Below are 16081 nucleotides of genomic sequence, written 5' to 3'. Positions count from 1 at the left end.
AATCTGTCCTCCCATCCTCTACTGAGGCCTGTCCTCCTCATCTCTATGAAGATCCAGCGAATCTCTGGTGCCCAAGTACCCCCTGTTGGGGGAGCTCGAGCCTGCAGCAGCCGCTGCAAGAGAAGCTCTTTCCAAGGCTCAGTGCCTGGAAGCAGCCCCCGAACAATAAGCTTCCCCAGTAAGGCTCTACTCTGATCGACTGGATCTATAATGCCCAAGCCTCCCTGAGCCAGCGGAAGTGTAATAACTGCCCATGCAACCTTTGCCCGGGCTGACTGACCGTCCCGCCCAGACCAAAGAAAGTTCCTGATCAGCCTCTGTACCTGGCTGATGCAAGAGCTCGAGAAGATCCAGCAAGACGTAATGTACCACATGGTCGCTAAACAGCACCTGATTTGCCACCACCACCCTCCTAGCTGTACTCCAATACAAAAGCTTCTTCCGAATGCTCAGAAGAAGCGGGGCAATCTGCTGCTCAGGTGACAAATCTAGTCCAATCTGGCATCCCAAATACCGCACTGCTGTGCCAGGAGGAATCCATCTAAAACCGGGGTCCGGGCTCCATGCCGGAGTGGGAGCACTACTGATCCAAAAGGCCACTGTCTTGCGCCAATTGATCAATGCTCCCGAAGCTGCACTAAAAACCTGGAGCGACTGCTCTGCTTGAAGAAGATTGGCCTCTTGGCCATGCAAAAATAAGCCCGTGTCGTCTGCAAACTCAGCATCGAGCAGGTCCTCCTCCCGGACTGGGAGCTGGAGTCCTCTCAAACCAACCTCCTCTGCCGTCAAATACATGCTCATAGCCTCCGCAAAGAAGAGAAAAAGAAAAGGGGCGAGGGGACACCCCTGACGGACTGATTTGGTCAGCTCAAAACTCGGCCCCCGTCCTCCTGCAATCAAAACCTGGCTACGAGCTGTGGAATACATAGCTGCCACCCCTCTAATCCATCCTGGCTCAAAGCCCAGGCGAAGCATAGTGCCCTCTAAGAAACCCCAATCAACTCTATCGTATGCCTTCTCAAAATCGAGAAGCATCACGACCAAGTCTCGCCAAGAAATCTAGCTCGGGCCGTCGCCTCCCAGAAAGTAAAGATGTTGTCAAGGATACTGCGCTCCTTGACGAATCCTGTCTGGGTAGCATGAATCAACTCCCCCAGGAAGGGCTGGATCCTCAAACTTAAGGCCTTTGCTAAGACCTTGTAGACAGTATTGAGGATCGTAACAGGCCTCCAATGCTGAATATCATCTGATACTCCCTCCCCCTTGGGGATAAGAAAGATCAAGCCCTCTGAAAAGCTCTGTGGCATCACCCCAGTGTCCAGAACATACTGAAAGCCCCTGCGGAGGCCTGGCCCCAAAAGGTCCCAATAGCGCATAAGAAAGGCCGGCGTCAGTCCGTCCTCCCTTGGGCAACTATGTCGTGGCAGGACCCTCAAGGCCTTGGCAAGCTCAATCTCTGAAAGAGGCGCACCAAGAACTGTACGCATATGATCTGTGACCCTCCTCTGCACATGGGCCCACACAGTCTGTCTGCAAGCATCTCGATCCTCAGTGGTTGGCTCCGCTGAAAGCAGGTCTCTATAGAATGCAGTGGCAATGGCTCTGATCTCCTCGGGCTCAGTAGCTACCAATCCATCCGGTCTACCAAGCTCACGGACTCCTGCTCGAGCATGGCGGGGTCCAGTGATCTCAAAAAACTCCCCAGTCACTCTATCACCAAGCTGCGTCCACCACTGAGAGGCCTGGCGACGATAGTAAAACTCATGTCTCTGCTCCTCTGCCTCTCTAACCTCCTGGTGTGCCTGGCTCAGCTGTGACGCCACCCACTCATATGCAAGCTGCTGCTCTTGAAGGCGCTGTAGCGAAGCAAGGCTGCGTCTCAGCCGATGCTCCCACTCGCGAATCTCTCCCAGCCGTGTCAAAGCTGCAGCGTGCAGAAAAGAGCTAAGCTCGATGAGTCCCTGGGCACACTGGCCTGCTGCATGCTGGTCAGAGCACTGACTATCATGCCAGATCCTCTCAATGTCCTCAGCGAGACTGGGATCTGCAAGTACCCTCTCTGGGATCCTCAGCTGCAAGCTGGGCTCCCGTGTCCTCTCCTCCAATGTCAAAATAACTGGCGCATGATCTGAAAATGAGGTGCCAGCGAGAATGCTGACGGAGCCCCCTCGCTCCCCTAACCAGTCGCCCACATAAAAGCGATCAATCCGTGATAGATTAGTCCCTCCCTGCCGACGATCCGACGAAGAGAAACTAAGACTGTCCTGAGAGCGGGAGAAGGCCCCATGCTGCCATGCATCAGTGATCCTCAGTGACATGCAAAACCGGTCCCAAGCTGCAAGCTCCGTGCCGTGCACTGTAACATGACTGCCTCCCACCCTATCGGCTGGGTCCTCAAGCATGTTGAGACACACCAATGTGCGGCCTCTGGCAATGCATCCGTAACCTGGGTCCAGAACTCTGCTCTGGCACTAGCATGATTGGGCGCATAGATGTTGAGCACGCCCAATAGCTCATCATGCATCCTCAGAATGACATACTGTGCTCTACCAGGCACAATGATCCCTCGATCCACAATGGCCTGCCGCCATACATCTGCAATGACCATGCATACTCCTCCCTGTCCACCCAAAGGACCAAACCCTACAGACCAAAAGGTGTCCCATCTACCAGGCATCACCGAACCATATCTCCGGATCCTGCTCTCACCCAAGTGGTGCTCCTGCATCATCAAAATATCAATGTTGCCACCAACCAGGCATCTCTGAAGCTCCTGCCTCAAGCAACCACGATAGCGTATAAAATGTGCTCCGCCAAGGCCCTGTACATTCCATGAGATGATCCTCATGGATGACTTGCTGAGGTGGAGGCTGTCGCAGCCGTACGGCGGGCCTTCGCAAGTGGCTTGGATGGAGAGTAGTCCCCATCCGAGCGGCTGTGAATCTGCCCACCCGGTGTACTGCAAGAATCACGGATCAGGCGCCAGTGGCTATGGCCCATGGCGACTGCCTCCCGCTCTGACAGAGCAACCTCGTGTATACATACATATCCAGGGTCGCGTGCAAGGTCTGCCACTATGCGAACGACCAAATGATGAATCCCTGAGGCATCCACACTCCCGGGATCCAAGAAAAAATGAGCCAACTCCCATAGTCGGCCTATCACATCTGTCACCTCCAGATCGCTCACATGATGAGAAAACTCAACTGCCTGAGTCTTCAAAGTGCTAAGAGCGAGCTCTGGAGTCCACTCCCGGTCGCAAGGGCCACATAGAGGGAACGAGAAGGCCACCGCTGAATCAAGTGACTCCTCCCCGCGGGCCGGAGGTATCACTACATGAACTCGGATGGGTGCTGGCTCATGGGGGCCCTCTGCTCCAAAAAGCCGTGTGAAGGCATAATCAAAAGCCTCCGAGCGCTGTCTAATGCTGAGGCGACTCAGCCGACTGCGGATAGATGATATCCGTGAAGCCCGAATCGGCATGGTGGGTCTCCTCTGTGGTGCTCGAGCGAGGTCGGTGCTTAGCGCCCTCCGGACTGCAGGTGAGCGCCAGGGGACTGCCAGGGCCTCCCGGGAAGGTGAGGCGGGCGGGGGGAGGGAGGAGGGGGGGGCGAGGGGGGTGGAGAGGGAGACGCTGCCGAAACCGGAGCGGGGATGGGAGGAGGCGAAGGTGGAAGCGAGTCGGTGGGAGGGGACGGGGGTGTGGGGGGTGAAGGAGGGGGTGCTAGCATCTCCTGGTCCTCGGTTGTCGCTGCAGGGGTCTCCTCCTGGAGGGGAACAAAACTGTTCCTCACAGGAACCCAGTGAGGATGAGACTGTGGCTGCTGCTGCAGCGGTCTCTGGGCGTGCTGCTGTGGCTGTCTCCCTCGGCGGCGCCCCTGTCCAGGCTGCCACTCCGAGGTCTCTGTGGCCTGAGCAGGTGTCCCGGAGGCAGCCTGCCGCGCCGCATCTGTGGGCGGGCCATCAGGGGCCTGCTGCTGTGGTGAGGGTCGGGGTCTCCTGCGAGGGCAGGCCTTGGCCAGATGTCCGACCTGCCTGCAAATGAAGCACTGGTTCGGGAGCCCCGAGAACTCCACTCTCTGATCAATCCATCCCCCCCTATCCTAGGTAGCTGAATGACCTTGGGAAGGGAGGACATGTCAAACACCAACACTCTGACCGAAGGTATCCCAGCTGCTCTGGCCACCACTGAAGCTGCTGTGGGGCTAGTCTCTAGTACCGAGCCCACCAATGCTCCTAGCCTAGAGAGGAGCGGAAGATACTCCCGGCGGAGTCCAGGGAAGCAAACTGTAACATGGAAAAGGCACTCTCCCTCCTCAGCCGCCGCTGCTGGGTCAAAGCCATGCTGCCAAGGTCTGAAAAAAGCCTGAGCACCCCTGATGTCAAGGGGACTCATGGCAAGGACCTTGGCCACGCTCTGGGCGGTCTCGAACTCGATCTGGTAATATCCACGGCCCAGAAGCTGTACGTCCAGGATCTTGCCCACATCTGCAAGAAGGCGGGCCTGGAGAAGATCCCGGATCTCCCCTCTGCTGGGGCGAGTGCGGACTATACGGCAGATGGTGGAATGTATCTGAAGGCGTTCCACCTCTGTGGCGAGGCTCGCTTCCTCTTCCGGCGAAAGAGAAAGCCTGCTGGGGGTGCCGTCAGGGGCGGGCGAGGGGGCTGCGGATGAGTCCCTCTGAGGTGGGGCGGGAGGAACCTGCATCAGAGTCTGAAGCTGTGTCGAAGGCGGAGCGGAGACGGTGAACCTACATGAACCGAGCTGCACTCGAGGGTGGGGGAAGGCGAAAAGTAAAAAGGAAAAAAAATAAAAAAATAAAAAAAAATCCATGGGGGCGGAGAAAAACAGAGAGAAGAGGGGGGGGGGGGGCGGAAGCAGCACGAAAAGGGCGAGAGAGGGGGAACGAGAGCTGGCGAAGGGGGGGTGGGCGCGATGGCGAAGAGCTACGGGAGGGGGGGGGCGACGGCGAAGAGCAGTGGAGGGGGGGGGGGGGGGGGCGCTTCAGTGCAGGCAAGCCAGGCGAAGGGGGGGGCGGCGCAAACTTGAAGGCAGGCGGAGGGGGGAGAACGCGATGGCGGGCAGGGAGAGGGGAGTGCAGACAGAAGCGCGAGGGGGGGGGGGGGGGGGGGGGGGGGGGAGTGCGGAGCTTCCAGACTGCCAGCTTTAATTTGGTCCCATAGGTCTCGCACCTTCATGTAGAGCGTCGCTCCATGATGACCACCCTCCCTTCTCTATAAAATACTATCTTTCCCTTTTCTCTTGCCGCCCTAATCTCTGGCATGACTTCCTTCATATGTGCAAGCTGTGAAAGAGTAAGATCATCACCAAGAAAAATGCCTGTATTCTTTAAAGTGGGTCGCCTCTTCAAGAACTCCTTCTTCGCCTCAATAGAGGGGAAGCGAAGTATGAGAGCTCTTTCCTTTGATGTTTCCCCGTTGCCTCCGCTTTTTTTGCCCACTCTCCAGGCTTTTGCGTGTGCCGGACTGTCAATCCCCATCAACACCATAAGCTCTTTCACCTCCTCTTCAACTTTATCCCCGTCTTTAAGGCCGGTAATCCTCACATGCAAAGCACGTGTACGTCTTCGTTGTTCCTCTTCCAAAGTCATGTTAATGATTGTAGGTGTAGGGGTTGTTATCTCCTTACCTTTACCCTTCTTGGCGACCTCTATCCACTTCTCCGCTTCATCCATCTTCCTTTGAGTCTTGGTGATGACTTCCACCCATGAGGAAGTCTTTGCTTCATGTTGCTTCTCTTCTTCCTTAATTGCCTGTACTTGTTCCTTGATAACCTTGAGCTCTTCTATCATGGATGGCTGAATTTCACCTTCTTCAAGTCCACCATTTGCCTTAGCCTCTGCACGCTCCCCCTGAAGAGCTGAAATTACGCCTTTGAGTGTGTTGACTTCCCTACCAAGGTCTTTGACTTCTGCTACGAGGTCTTCCTTCTCCTCTTTCCACGGCTTACCCTCATTGAATACCATTTGGAGAAAGTTGGCTTTCTCCTTCCACCATCCCTCCATCTCCGCCTTCCATTCCTTCATCTCCTCTTCCACATTTGTTATCCTCTTGTTTGTGACCATAAAGGTCGCCTTCGTCGGGTTGCGCAAGGGGGAAGCCATGGAAGAAGCGAGAGAGAGAGAGTTATGTTGCTGCCTTGGGGGCCTGAGCAAGGGAGGGTGGGTAGGAAAAACAGAGAGAGGCGGGCCAGCATATTCAAGGGTGGGTGGGTGGGAAAAACGGGGGTCACACCCTAGCGGGGAGAGAGGCGGGCCAGCATATTTGAGAAAGGGTGGGTGCCAGCAGTACTGTGCGGCGAACAGAGAGGACGGCTACGAGAGAGAAAGCGGCGAACACGGCAGCCGGTAGGACGGAGGGCAGCAGGTTCGAAGAGAGAGAAGGTTGGGAGGGAGGCGACAGGTTCGAAGAGAGAGGGAGGCGAGTAGGGCGAACAGGAGGCGGGAGGAGAGAGAGAGAGAGAGAGAGAGAGAGAGAGAGAGAGAGAGAGATGGGGGGCGCAGGCAGGCAGCGAGCGAAGCGGGCACAGGAGGCGGAAGAGAAGCTCCTCCCAAGTGGCGCTCTCGAGGCCAGATTGTCAGGACGGGGCACCCACCACTATGGTTCTCAGGATCCTCAAGCATGTTGAAGTCTCCACCCATGCACCAAGAGTCTGCCACCATGGGGAGTCCCTGCTGCACCTGAAGTTAGAAGGTCATGTGCTCAACGGCCCCATTGGGGGCGTAGATGTTGAGGAGTGGGAGTCGGGTCTCCTCGATGCGTTTGATCAGCCACTGGGCACGGCCGGGGATGATTGTGCCTGACTTTTCCACCAAGGGAACAAGAATCTCACTCACAGGGATGCATACTCCTCCCTAGTTCCCCTGGGGACCAGATTGTGTGGCTCCTGCCGCTAAGGATCTTCACGCAGCTGTGGGTCCTGCCTGCTGTCAGATCACCACCAACCAGTGCTCTCTGAAGCTCCTCTCGGATCCTCTGCATGCCTCGTCGATAGTAGGCACTTCCTAGCCCTCGGATGTTCCATGAAGCAATCCTCATGATGGCGGGAATCTGAGGTGGTGTGCAATGGTTACAAACTCCATCAACCACTCCACCTTTGGGGTTGGCTTAGATGGGGAGTAGTGGCTGTCCTCCCGTGGGTGAAGCCATTCCAAGTAACCTCGAATGGTGGTGGCTAGATGGCTCCATTGCACTAGGGCCCCTGTTCGCGCCTTCTCAGGCGAGATCTGGGGGCCATGACGGTGCCTATATGTGCCCTTCTTTGTGAAAAAGCTGCCGTAAAGGTGCCTCTATGTGCCCTTCTCTGTGAAAAAGGTGACATGAAAGTAGATTAATAAATGAAGTTCCTTCCGCTTCGGGAGAAGGTGTAGAAGCTCCATCCTAGCCATAGGCTTGGCCACCTTCATGGCGTCGGTGACACAAGCATCTCACAACAGCTGAGAGTGGTATATCGCTTGCTCGTGGAGAGTGGCTTCCACACCCACATCAGGCTAGATGACTCCGGCTCTCATGCTCAGGGGAGAATGAGAAGATAGTGGCTGCTACATTCTCCATGGGTGGGGGAGGAGTGGTAGAGTACCACACAAACTCCCAGTGGTGTGGTAGTCTCCTCAAACTCTGTTGGTGAATCCACTGGGGGATGTCTGAAGTAAGTGTAATCAACTAGGAATTCCAACAGGAACAGGGACCTCCTGGAAGTGAGGCAGGGAACTCTTGTTACTGATGAAGAGTAAATATGGATGTCCAGCGGGTCTGAGCAGGTCTGGAAAGAGCGCAAGTGGGTGGTATTCCTCTCTCATACAATGGGGGGAGGGGGAAATAACCACCAGGTGGTCTATAGTGCCAAGCGGGCTCACCACCAGTGTTCGCGAGAAAGGGACACGGCCGCCAGATCCTCAGGAAGGCTTCCTGAAGCCTACGCATGTGGTCTGAACCACCATGAAGCTTCGCCCACTGGCCACGGAGGGTATGGATGATATCAAGCTAGATACTTCTGATGGACTCCGTTGGTGGAGTGAGGGCGCCTTCGATGGCTTCATTGCATCAAGCTCTCCAGATGTGCCATGCGGCAATATTGCTGCAAATCTCCCATCCTAGCAAGAATCCAATGACTAGTAGATGGGGGTGGTGGCACTGTAGAAATACAAAGGTGAGAGACCTGAAGGCCTTGTCTCCCACCCTCCTCATCATATACCATGATGGCCTTGGCCTTAGTGGCCCAAGCAATAGTGTCCCAATTAACAGTGCGGGGGGGTCCTTGTCTATGGTAAAGATGTGGAGGATCTGCTACCAAACCTACTGAGCCTTTGGGCAATCCCAATGAAGCTGGGACTCGTGGGGATGGCCACACCTTTGACCTACCTCCAATGGCCAACTAAGTGCCAACCGCCAGACTCCTATGCGCTAGTTGCCACATAAAGAGAGTGATCTTCCCTATCCCACAGCCTCTTCCAGAAATTTGAGAGAAAATGCGGCGAGAGGTTGTGGGACTGCCAGTGTCCTGCTGCAACTGGAGTGCCTTCAACCTTTGGCATCTGAATCCTACGGCCCAGCCATGTAGTGTATGCAAAAAAGGGGGTACTAGGAGTTTTCCTCCCTGTCCTGTGGATCATGCCATGTCCACTCCCAAATCCACAAATGCTAGAGTTTCTCTCTGGCCACCTTGGTCAGTGAGAGGCCGGCCTTCCCAAATCCACAAATGCTAGAGTTTCTCTCTGGCCACCTTGGTCAGTGGAGGGTCAATGTGCCACTCATGTGCATGTAAACCAATCACCCCCACCCTCTGCAAGGTGCATCCACTGAAATCCTACAAGGGGGGCTCTGCTCTCTCCAGTCTTCCATGAGGTGCAATAGAGAAGGTGAGTAAGGTGGAGCTCGCATCCGCGCCATGAACTACGAAGGGTATATCATGCCTGGTGAACACTCCCAACCACTGCGGGGGAGGCGGGTCTGGGATCAAGGCCAGCCACTCCAACGGAGCGATGAAATACTCGATGTCGAGACTGAGTCTCTCCCTGCCGCTACTACTGCTGACTGCTGAAGGGCTGGCCTGAGATGATCCCAAACACGCAAGAGACTGGCTGCAAATCTGTTCTCAAATGCTGGGCTAAAGCCACGGGCCTGAGGCCAAGGGCCTCCGAGAATCTGGGTGAGGGCAGAGATCCTAGCTAGGAGGAAGCCTTTCTAGGGTTCGCTGCCCTGAATAAGGCCTCGAACAATCAACTTGTCCAAAAGGCCATGGCTTTGAATGGAGGGGTTGATGATGCCCAGGCTCCCTGTGTGTTGCAGCTGAATGATCACTCTCCAGGCCACCTTGACCCGGGCAGGCATCCCCTCACTGCCAGCCCACAGTAAGTTGCGGATCAATCGTTAAACCTGATCAATACAAGCCCGGGAGAAGGCCCAGCAAGAGGTGATGTACCACATGGTGGCGAGAAGAACCTTGTTTGCCACCACAACCTAGCCATAGCTAAAGAAAGCTTGGCTGAACTCCAATATAGCAGCTTCTTCCGATGCTCAAAAGAAGAGGGGCCAACTGTTGCTCTGGGAAGATATGGTTGCCCACTTGGCATCCAAGGCACCACATTGGTTGAGATTTCCCCCTTGCTTGATCTGAAATCTCCCTTTTTGTAAAATTTTTCATACTTAATAGAAGTCTCTTTTTCCAAGAAAATAAAAGGAAGGTATTTGAGGGCTAGTGATCTGAGATAACAATGAAGTGGCTGCCCAAAAGATAGTGATGGAACTTTGGGCAGTTCTAGATGATGGCCAGACCTTCCGAGTGTGTGGCGTTGTAGTTCTGTTCAGCTAGAGTGAGGAGGCGACTCACATAGTAGATAGGCCAATCCATTTTGTACTCTTGACTCAATTGGGTGAGGGTTGCACTAATAGCAGTGAAACTTGCATCTGTGTGGATGTGAAAGATGATCCCTCAGTTTGGTGGGATGAGGATGGGGGCTTCTGTGAGGCGCTTTTTAAGGCAGGTGAAGGCAGTCAACCCCGGGTCCCGACCACAAGAAGATGGTGGAAGGTTTGACTAGGCAAGTCAAGGGAAGAACTACATCAACAAACATATCTATAAAGTGATGATGATAGCCAATGTGTTCAACAAAGACATGGGTTCCTTTGGAGCTGATTTGGGGAGGCAATCTAAGGATGGCAACGATCTTATCAAGGGTTAGGTGCCAAGCCTTTAGAAGAGATGATGTGACCTAGGAGTGTGCCTTGGGACCACCAAGAAATGACACTTCAAGGGATTGAGACGTAACCGGGAAGAGTGACACTTGGCAAAAACTAAAGCTAATTGCGTAAGGTGTTCGGAAAAAGCTTCTATGCAGGAGACTAGTTGAGTGCATGTGAAGTTAGAAAAATCATCAATGAAAGTCCTAGGTCACATCATCTTCAGAAGAGATGATGTGACCTAGGAGTGTGTCTTGGACCACCAAGAAATGTCACCAAGGGATTGAGACATAGCCAGGAAGAGAGACACAGACACTTGGCAAAAGCTAAAGCTAATTGCGTAAGGTGTTCCGAAAAAGCTTCTATGCAGGAGACTAGTTGAGTGCCTAAGAAGTTAGAAAAATCATCAATGAAAGTGCAGAGGAAACTAAGGAGATACTCCTTGAAGATATTGGTGATGGTCCTTTGGAAGGTGGATGGGGCTTTGTATAGCTCAAAGCGCATTTTGTTGTAAATGTATGTATCTCGTTGGGTGACGAATGTTGTCTTGGAGTGGTCTGACGGGTGGATGGCTACCTGGTTGTACCCCGTGAAATTGTCCATGAAATTCCTTCATTCTCGCCTCATTCAACCATTTCATACTTGCTTGCCCCCCTCCAATTTCATACTCACCCACGTGCCCTCGGCCTATTTCAGTTTTTGGCAACAATATGATACTCCCCCCGTGGCCACAAGTTCATACTCCCCTCCGCCTCCAATTTCAAACGCGCCCCCCTCCGAGTTCATACTCACCCCCCTCCAACAATCTCACACTCGCCCCCATGCCCACGTCACACTCGGCCTCTTGAGTTTTTTTTGGGCAAATTTCTCTCTCGCTGCCATGCCCACGTCACACTCAGCCTCTTCAGTCACACTCCCCTTGTGCCCACATCACACTCGGCCTCTTCAGTTTTTTTTGGCAAATTCTTCATACTCGCGGCTCGCCCCCAGGTGCCTTTTCTCATAAGGGTACTATCCATCTCTGTCATGGATTTCCTGTCCCCTGCCCAATCAGTAGCAAGGCTGTACCAAACATGTGTCCATTCCTGTACCTTCTGCCTGCATGTGACCTATCCGCTGGAGAAACCCAAAAACATGTTTCCTCGAGAAACCTACGACCTGTTTCCATATGAAACCCTTAGGCCTGTTTCCCTTTTGAAACTTCTGTCCTGTTTCCATACAGAACCATTCATGGTACCATTCAACAACAGTGCCAAACACGGCATACATCTAGTTACCTGTTCCCTCATGAAACATCTGGAAACATATAGATGCCCATAACTATAGGTCCCTCTGTTCCTTTCTAGCAGGAAGAAAACAATCTGCTCCATGAGCACGCAGCCATGCGAGCTTGCTTCACTCCCATGCCAAGAAACATAACCAAGTGACTTGTACTTGCAGCCAATAACCCAAGTACATAGCTGAATTTGCAACCAAACAAAAACAGCCCATAAACAGTCTTCGAACTGATCTCAAAACAATCCCGAACCCAAAGCAAAGAGAAGCTGAAAGTTCCATCAGTTGAACGCCATCGACATGATGTCTATGTTCATGAAAAACCAGCCCCTCCTTTCTCGTCTCCATTGCACCTTCCCCAGCTTCCCACTTTGTTTAGTCAAGCCAAACTCGCCACCTTGGGCTTGAGAGGTCTGCATCCATCTCAGCTTTGCCTGGGATGGATGCCTCCCTTTGTGCCGCCCTCATCATCAACTCTCCGACAATGCATAATGGTCAGCGGCCGACTTCAGCTTTCATTGCTCACATCATCTGTCCATTGGAAAGTTCTGTTCTCCATCATGGTTTTGACACTCACATAAGTGGCATTTCATCCATCGAGCTCTCCTGCTGCCACCATTGCCGTGCCGGCTCCCACCCCTTTCCTTCCTAGCCCCTGTACCATGCACCTCTATCCTATTTCATTACTACGTCCTGCACTAAGAAATATCCACATCATGACTACCTTTCGTTTCCACCCACTACACTGAAGCTTTTCACTGCTTTTGCACTGGCCGGCCATTTTCCTTCCACTATCTCCTCTATGAATCCATCTGTCTCCATTGCCGCCGATTTCGGGCTCAGCTCAACAAGCCCGCAATTGTTGCATTGAATTTATAAGCAAGAAGGGGATGCATTCTAGCTACAGTATAGGCTGTGTGGAGAAAGGGCTGGCTGTGTATCTATATAGGCCTGTATATGAGGGGCAGCCATGACATGACTGCATAGGTCCACGGTCATAGTTGGTGTCATGGTCCGTGGTGTAGACACAGCCCATAAAGATGTACCTTAAAAGGCTATCTCGCTACCTTCAACAGACAAAGCATTCTGACATTTGCTACCTTCAAAACTCGGAGGTTTCCCCCTCCCTGAAAGGATGGTCTCTCTGACTGGGGAGGAGACCTTCCGGGTTCGTTTTCACCATGGCCGGCGGTGCCATCTCATGGCAATTTCGACGACAAGGTTATTTGGTTCTCTCTTTCACTGAAGCACAGTTTGTTGAAGCTGTATCAACAGCAAAGGAGTGTAGGCAACAAAGATGCAACAAAATTATTGTAACCTACATGGAATCCTTTGTTTAAATGAACTCTTGTTTTGTGTTCTTGTTAAGTTGTAATATGGACTCTGCTCATCTGTGGACTTGATTGTCACTTTGGACAGGTTTGAATCTCTAGCACAGCGCATGGAAAGTCTTGTGCAGGGTAATTCGAGGGATATGGTTGACATGGCATATCTAAAATTGGTGAGGATTGAATGTTTTTTGCGGATGTTTGAGCAATGAGTTTCGAATTCTCATGTTGTCAAGAAATGTACCTGTGACATCTTTTTGATCTCTCATTGGGCCCAATTTTACATGAAATGATTCCAAGTTGAAGGACCAGTACACCAAAAAAGGAAAGTAGGGACTTACTTTCAAAAAAGTAAGGAGAGATCTATTGTATATTTCGGATGCCATGAAACCACTAGATTGCCATTTGAAATTCACCAGGAAAGAGACTTCAATTGAATTCAAATGTTCAAAAATTATGAGGATTTTTCCAGTGATTCTCATCTTAATCCCTCACACAAAGATGGGGCAGAAAAAGGTGATACTATCTGTCAGTTCCATGAGTGGCTTGATTGCATCACCATTTTCAAGGCACTTCTTCTCTTGAAGCTCCCCTTTTTATGTCTGCTCACACACTCGAAATGATTAAAAGAAAACTCAAGAATCCCATCACTTCTTCTCTTGAAGCTTCCCTTTTTATCACACACTCGAAATGATTAAAAGAAACCTCAAGAATCCCATCACAGGATGACTCTCCTCTTTGTGCGTGAAGTTAAGAGAGCCAAACATGGTGACCTTCCTATGCTCGTGACTTGTAACAATGGCCAGCTCTCCAACATAAGTATTACTCCTGAATGTTGGCCAAAGCTCCAAACATAGTGAACTTAGATACGGATGTAGTTCTAGTGACCTTTTATCATCCTCATACTAGGCCTAAATTGTATCCTCTCCTTGCCCATTGGGTAAGCGCTAGGCTCAGCTATGTGATTAGGGTCGAAGTTGTCGAGAGTGTGGGAACCCGATTGACAAAAATGCCACGCTCACACCGTGCCTCAAATGTTGGATCCAGCAAACCAAAGCAGAGCCACTTAGAGTTCAGTTCTTCTGGTTTGGTAATGCTGATGTTCCATGTGGACTCCATCCAAGCAATCCATGATGCTCTGCCTGTCCCAACCCAGGCCCAGTGGTTGAATATGGGGGCTCAACAGTGTTCACCTGGGTCGAAAAGCACCAACAGAAGCTTTTTTCTTTGAAGCACAAACCTGAGAGTATACAGAGAATAAGAAGAGAGGAAAGAGAGTGACCATGGAATAGCTAATGTGCTTAACCAAGGATTGCATCCTGCCCAACATGGGTTCATTCCTAGACGACAAATAACAGACAATATATGTAATGCTTATGTGGGAATGGAGTATGCCAAAAATACTGGTCAGGAGTAGTTGTTGCGGGTAGACATTGCCAATGCATTTGATACACTGCTCTGGGATTTTATTATTGCCACCATGAAAGGTCTAGGGTTTGGTCCGAAAATGACAAAAGTCATCTGCCAGCTGTATGCAAGCAACACAGCTAGATGTATCATTGGAAAAGAATTATCATTACCTTGGACTTTGGGAAGATAGGTTAGGGTGGCTTGCCCATTGAGCTCCGTGTTATATGCAATTGCCACTCATCCTTTGCTGATGTATATGGATATTCTTACTTGGGAAGGAGAATTACATGGACTTACACAGCCAAACGAGTCATCAATGGTTGCATAGGCATATGCTGATGACTCTTTTTTCTTCGTTGCAGATACAAGGGATTTGACTGTGATTATGGATGTTCAGCGCTGAATACTGACACGAAGACCATGTGGTAAAGTGCACATCACGCCTCGTTGGCAAGGGACTTATGTCTACGTCACGGGTCACGTCATCTAGCATCTCGTTGGTAGGGACTGTCTACATCAACTGTGGATGGATTCACTCATGGAAGGGTGCTAACCGTGGTGAGTGTTATATGAACTCATGGAAGGGTGGTAGCCTTGGTGAGTGACTTTGTGAACTCATGGAAGAGTGGTAGCCCTTGTGAGTGACTCTGTGAACTCGTGGAAGGGTGGTAGCCGTGGTGAGTCTTACATGAACTCATGGAAGGGTGGTAACCCTGGTGAGTATTATCAACACTCAGGTCCCGAGCTGGTGAAACATCGTCGAAGGGGAAACCTTGGCAATAAGCACTCATGGAAGGGTCATTGCCCTGGTGCAGCAGTTGTACTCCTGTGCAGAGCGGAGGTACCTATGAAGAGATCGACATATGAAGCATGTTAGGCTTGGGCATGTGTATGGATCATAGGGGTGGTGCCCTTATGCAAACCAATGGCATGGCAACATGTTTTGTGGCTATGTGTTCTGTCTATTTTCTTTTTGCAAGTACTCATAGGTACTTATGCATTTATACATATTTGTGACACAGTTGGCTCTTGTGCCTATGTCTGGCTGTTACTAGAGTTGGACTCGGCATATGGCTGGTCATGTGGCCAAACTTTGTTTCTCAATACGGTTGGCTCTTGTGCCCGAATTCGACTTCGGATTGTGGATCTAGACTTATGGCTTTAATGCTTGGATGACCCAACGGGCCTATGAGACCAAAGTGATACAATAATGTCCATGGCATATCTCATCATGGAATGGAAAATAAAACAGAAAGAAAACATAAATATAGCTATCTCACTGGGGTGATACAAAACTGTCCATGGAAACTCATCATGGAATACTAAGAACATAAAAACATGGGAGTAACATCAGCTCCGAGTAGATGGTATACCACTCTCCAAAATGTCAAGCATGGGGCTAACGAGTATGGCCGAGAGGTCTCCCTTAGCTATGTCACGTGGAAAGGTAGCTCGATGGCGGTGGAGCTGATGAGGTGATCGTGGCCGACCGGGGGGGGGGGTGCCGAGGGCGTCGGGCACGTTGGAGTGCAGAGGCACGGTCCAAGGTAACTCCTCTTGGGGCGAGGTAGGTCCAAAGTAGCTCGTGGAGGGTCCACAAGATCCACTATGTTAGTGTCCTCCACCTCCTGGGTCCGGAAGAAACTGGTGATGGTTGGCTGCGGAGGGAGGGGGCGGCGTGGCTAGGGCCTGTGTCTGAAGAAGGTGTCCATGTGTCTGCGGAGTTCTAGCAGGAAGAGGCCCAGGCAACGCTGGTCCTGGAAGTCAATGATGCTCGAGAGAGGATCAAATCCCTCACGAAATAGACAGTGAAACCTCGTGCGGATCTCATAGTATATTGGGCTGCGGCATATGTAATGCTTCTCCGT

At 51.7% G+C, this 16081-nt stretch overlaps 1 protein-coding gene across 3 annotated transcripts in view; it reads left to right on the top strand.

Annotated features, from left to right (window-relative positions):
* The window catches only part of LOC147624793 (exocyst complex component SEC3A-like), a 112393-nt gene that overhangs the window by 62338 nt on the left and 33974 nt on the right, over positions 1-16081 (top strand). For all 3 annotated transcript variants that reach the window (XR_015268850.1, XM_086818018.1, XM_086818017.1), the window contains one exon: positions 12895-12976. Coding sequence is in view for 2 of the 3 variants with exons in the window: in XM_086818018.1 (XP_086674144.1) it covers positions 12895-12976 (82 nt within the window). In the remaining variant the exon portion in view is untranslated. The remainder of the gene's footprint in view (positions 1-12894; positions 12977-16081) is intronic.

The sequence above is a fragment of the Cibotium barometz genome, chromosome 24 (genome assembly GCF_041138505.1).
Source record: "Cibotium barometz isolate CiBa-2024 chromosome 24, ASM4113850v1, whole genome shotgun sequence".
NCBI lineage: Eukaryota > Viridiplantae > Streptophyta > Polypodiopsida > Cyatheales > Cibotiaceae > Cibotium > Cibotium barometz.
The sequence above is the reverse complement of the archived record's forward strand: the minus strand, read 5'-3'. Positions and strand labels throughout refer to the sequence as shown.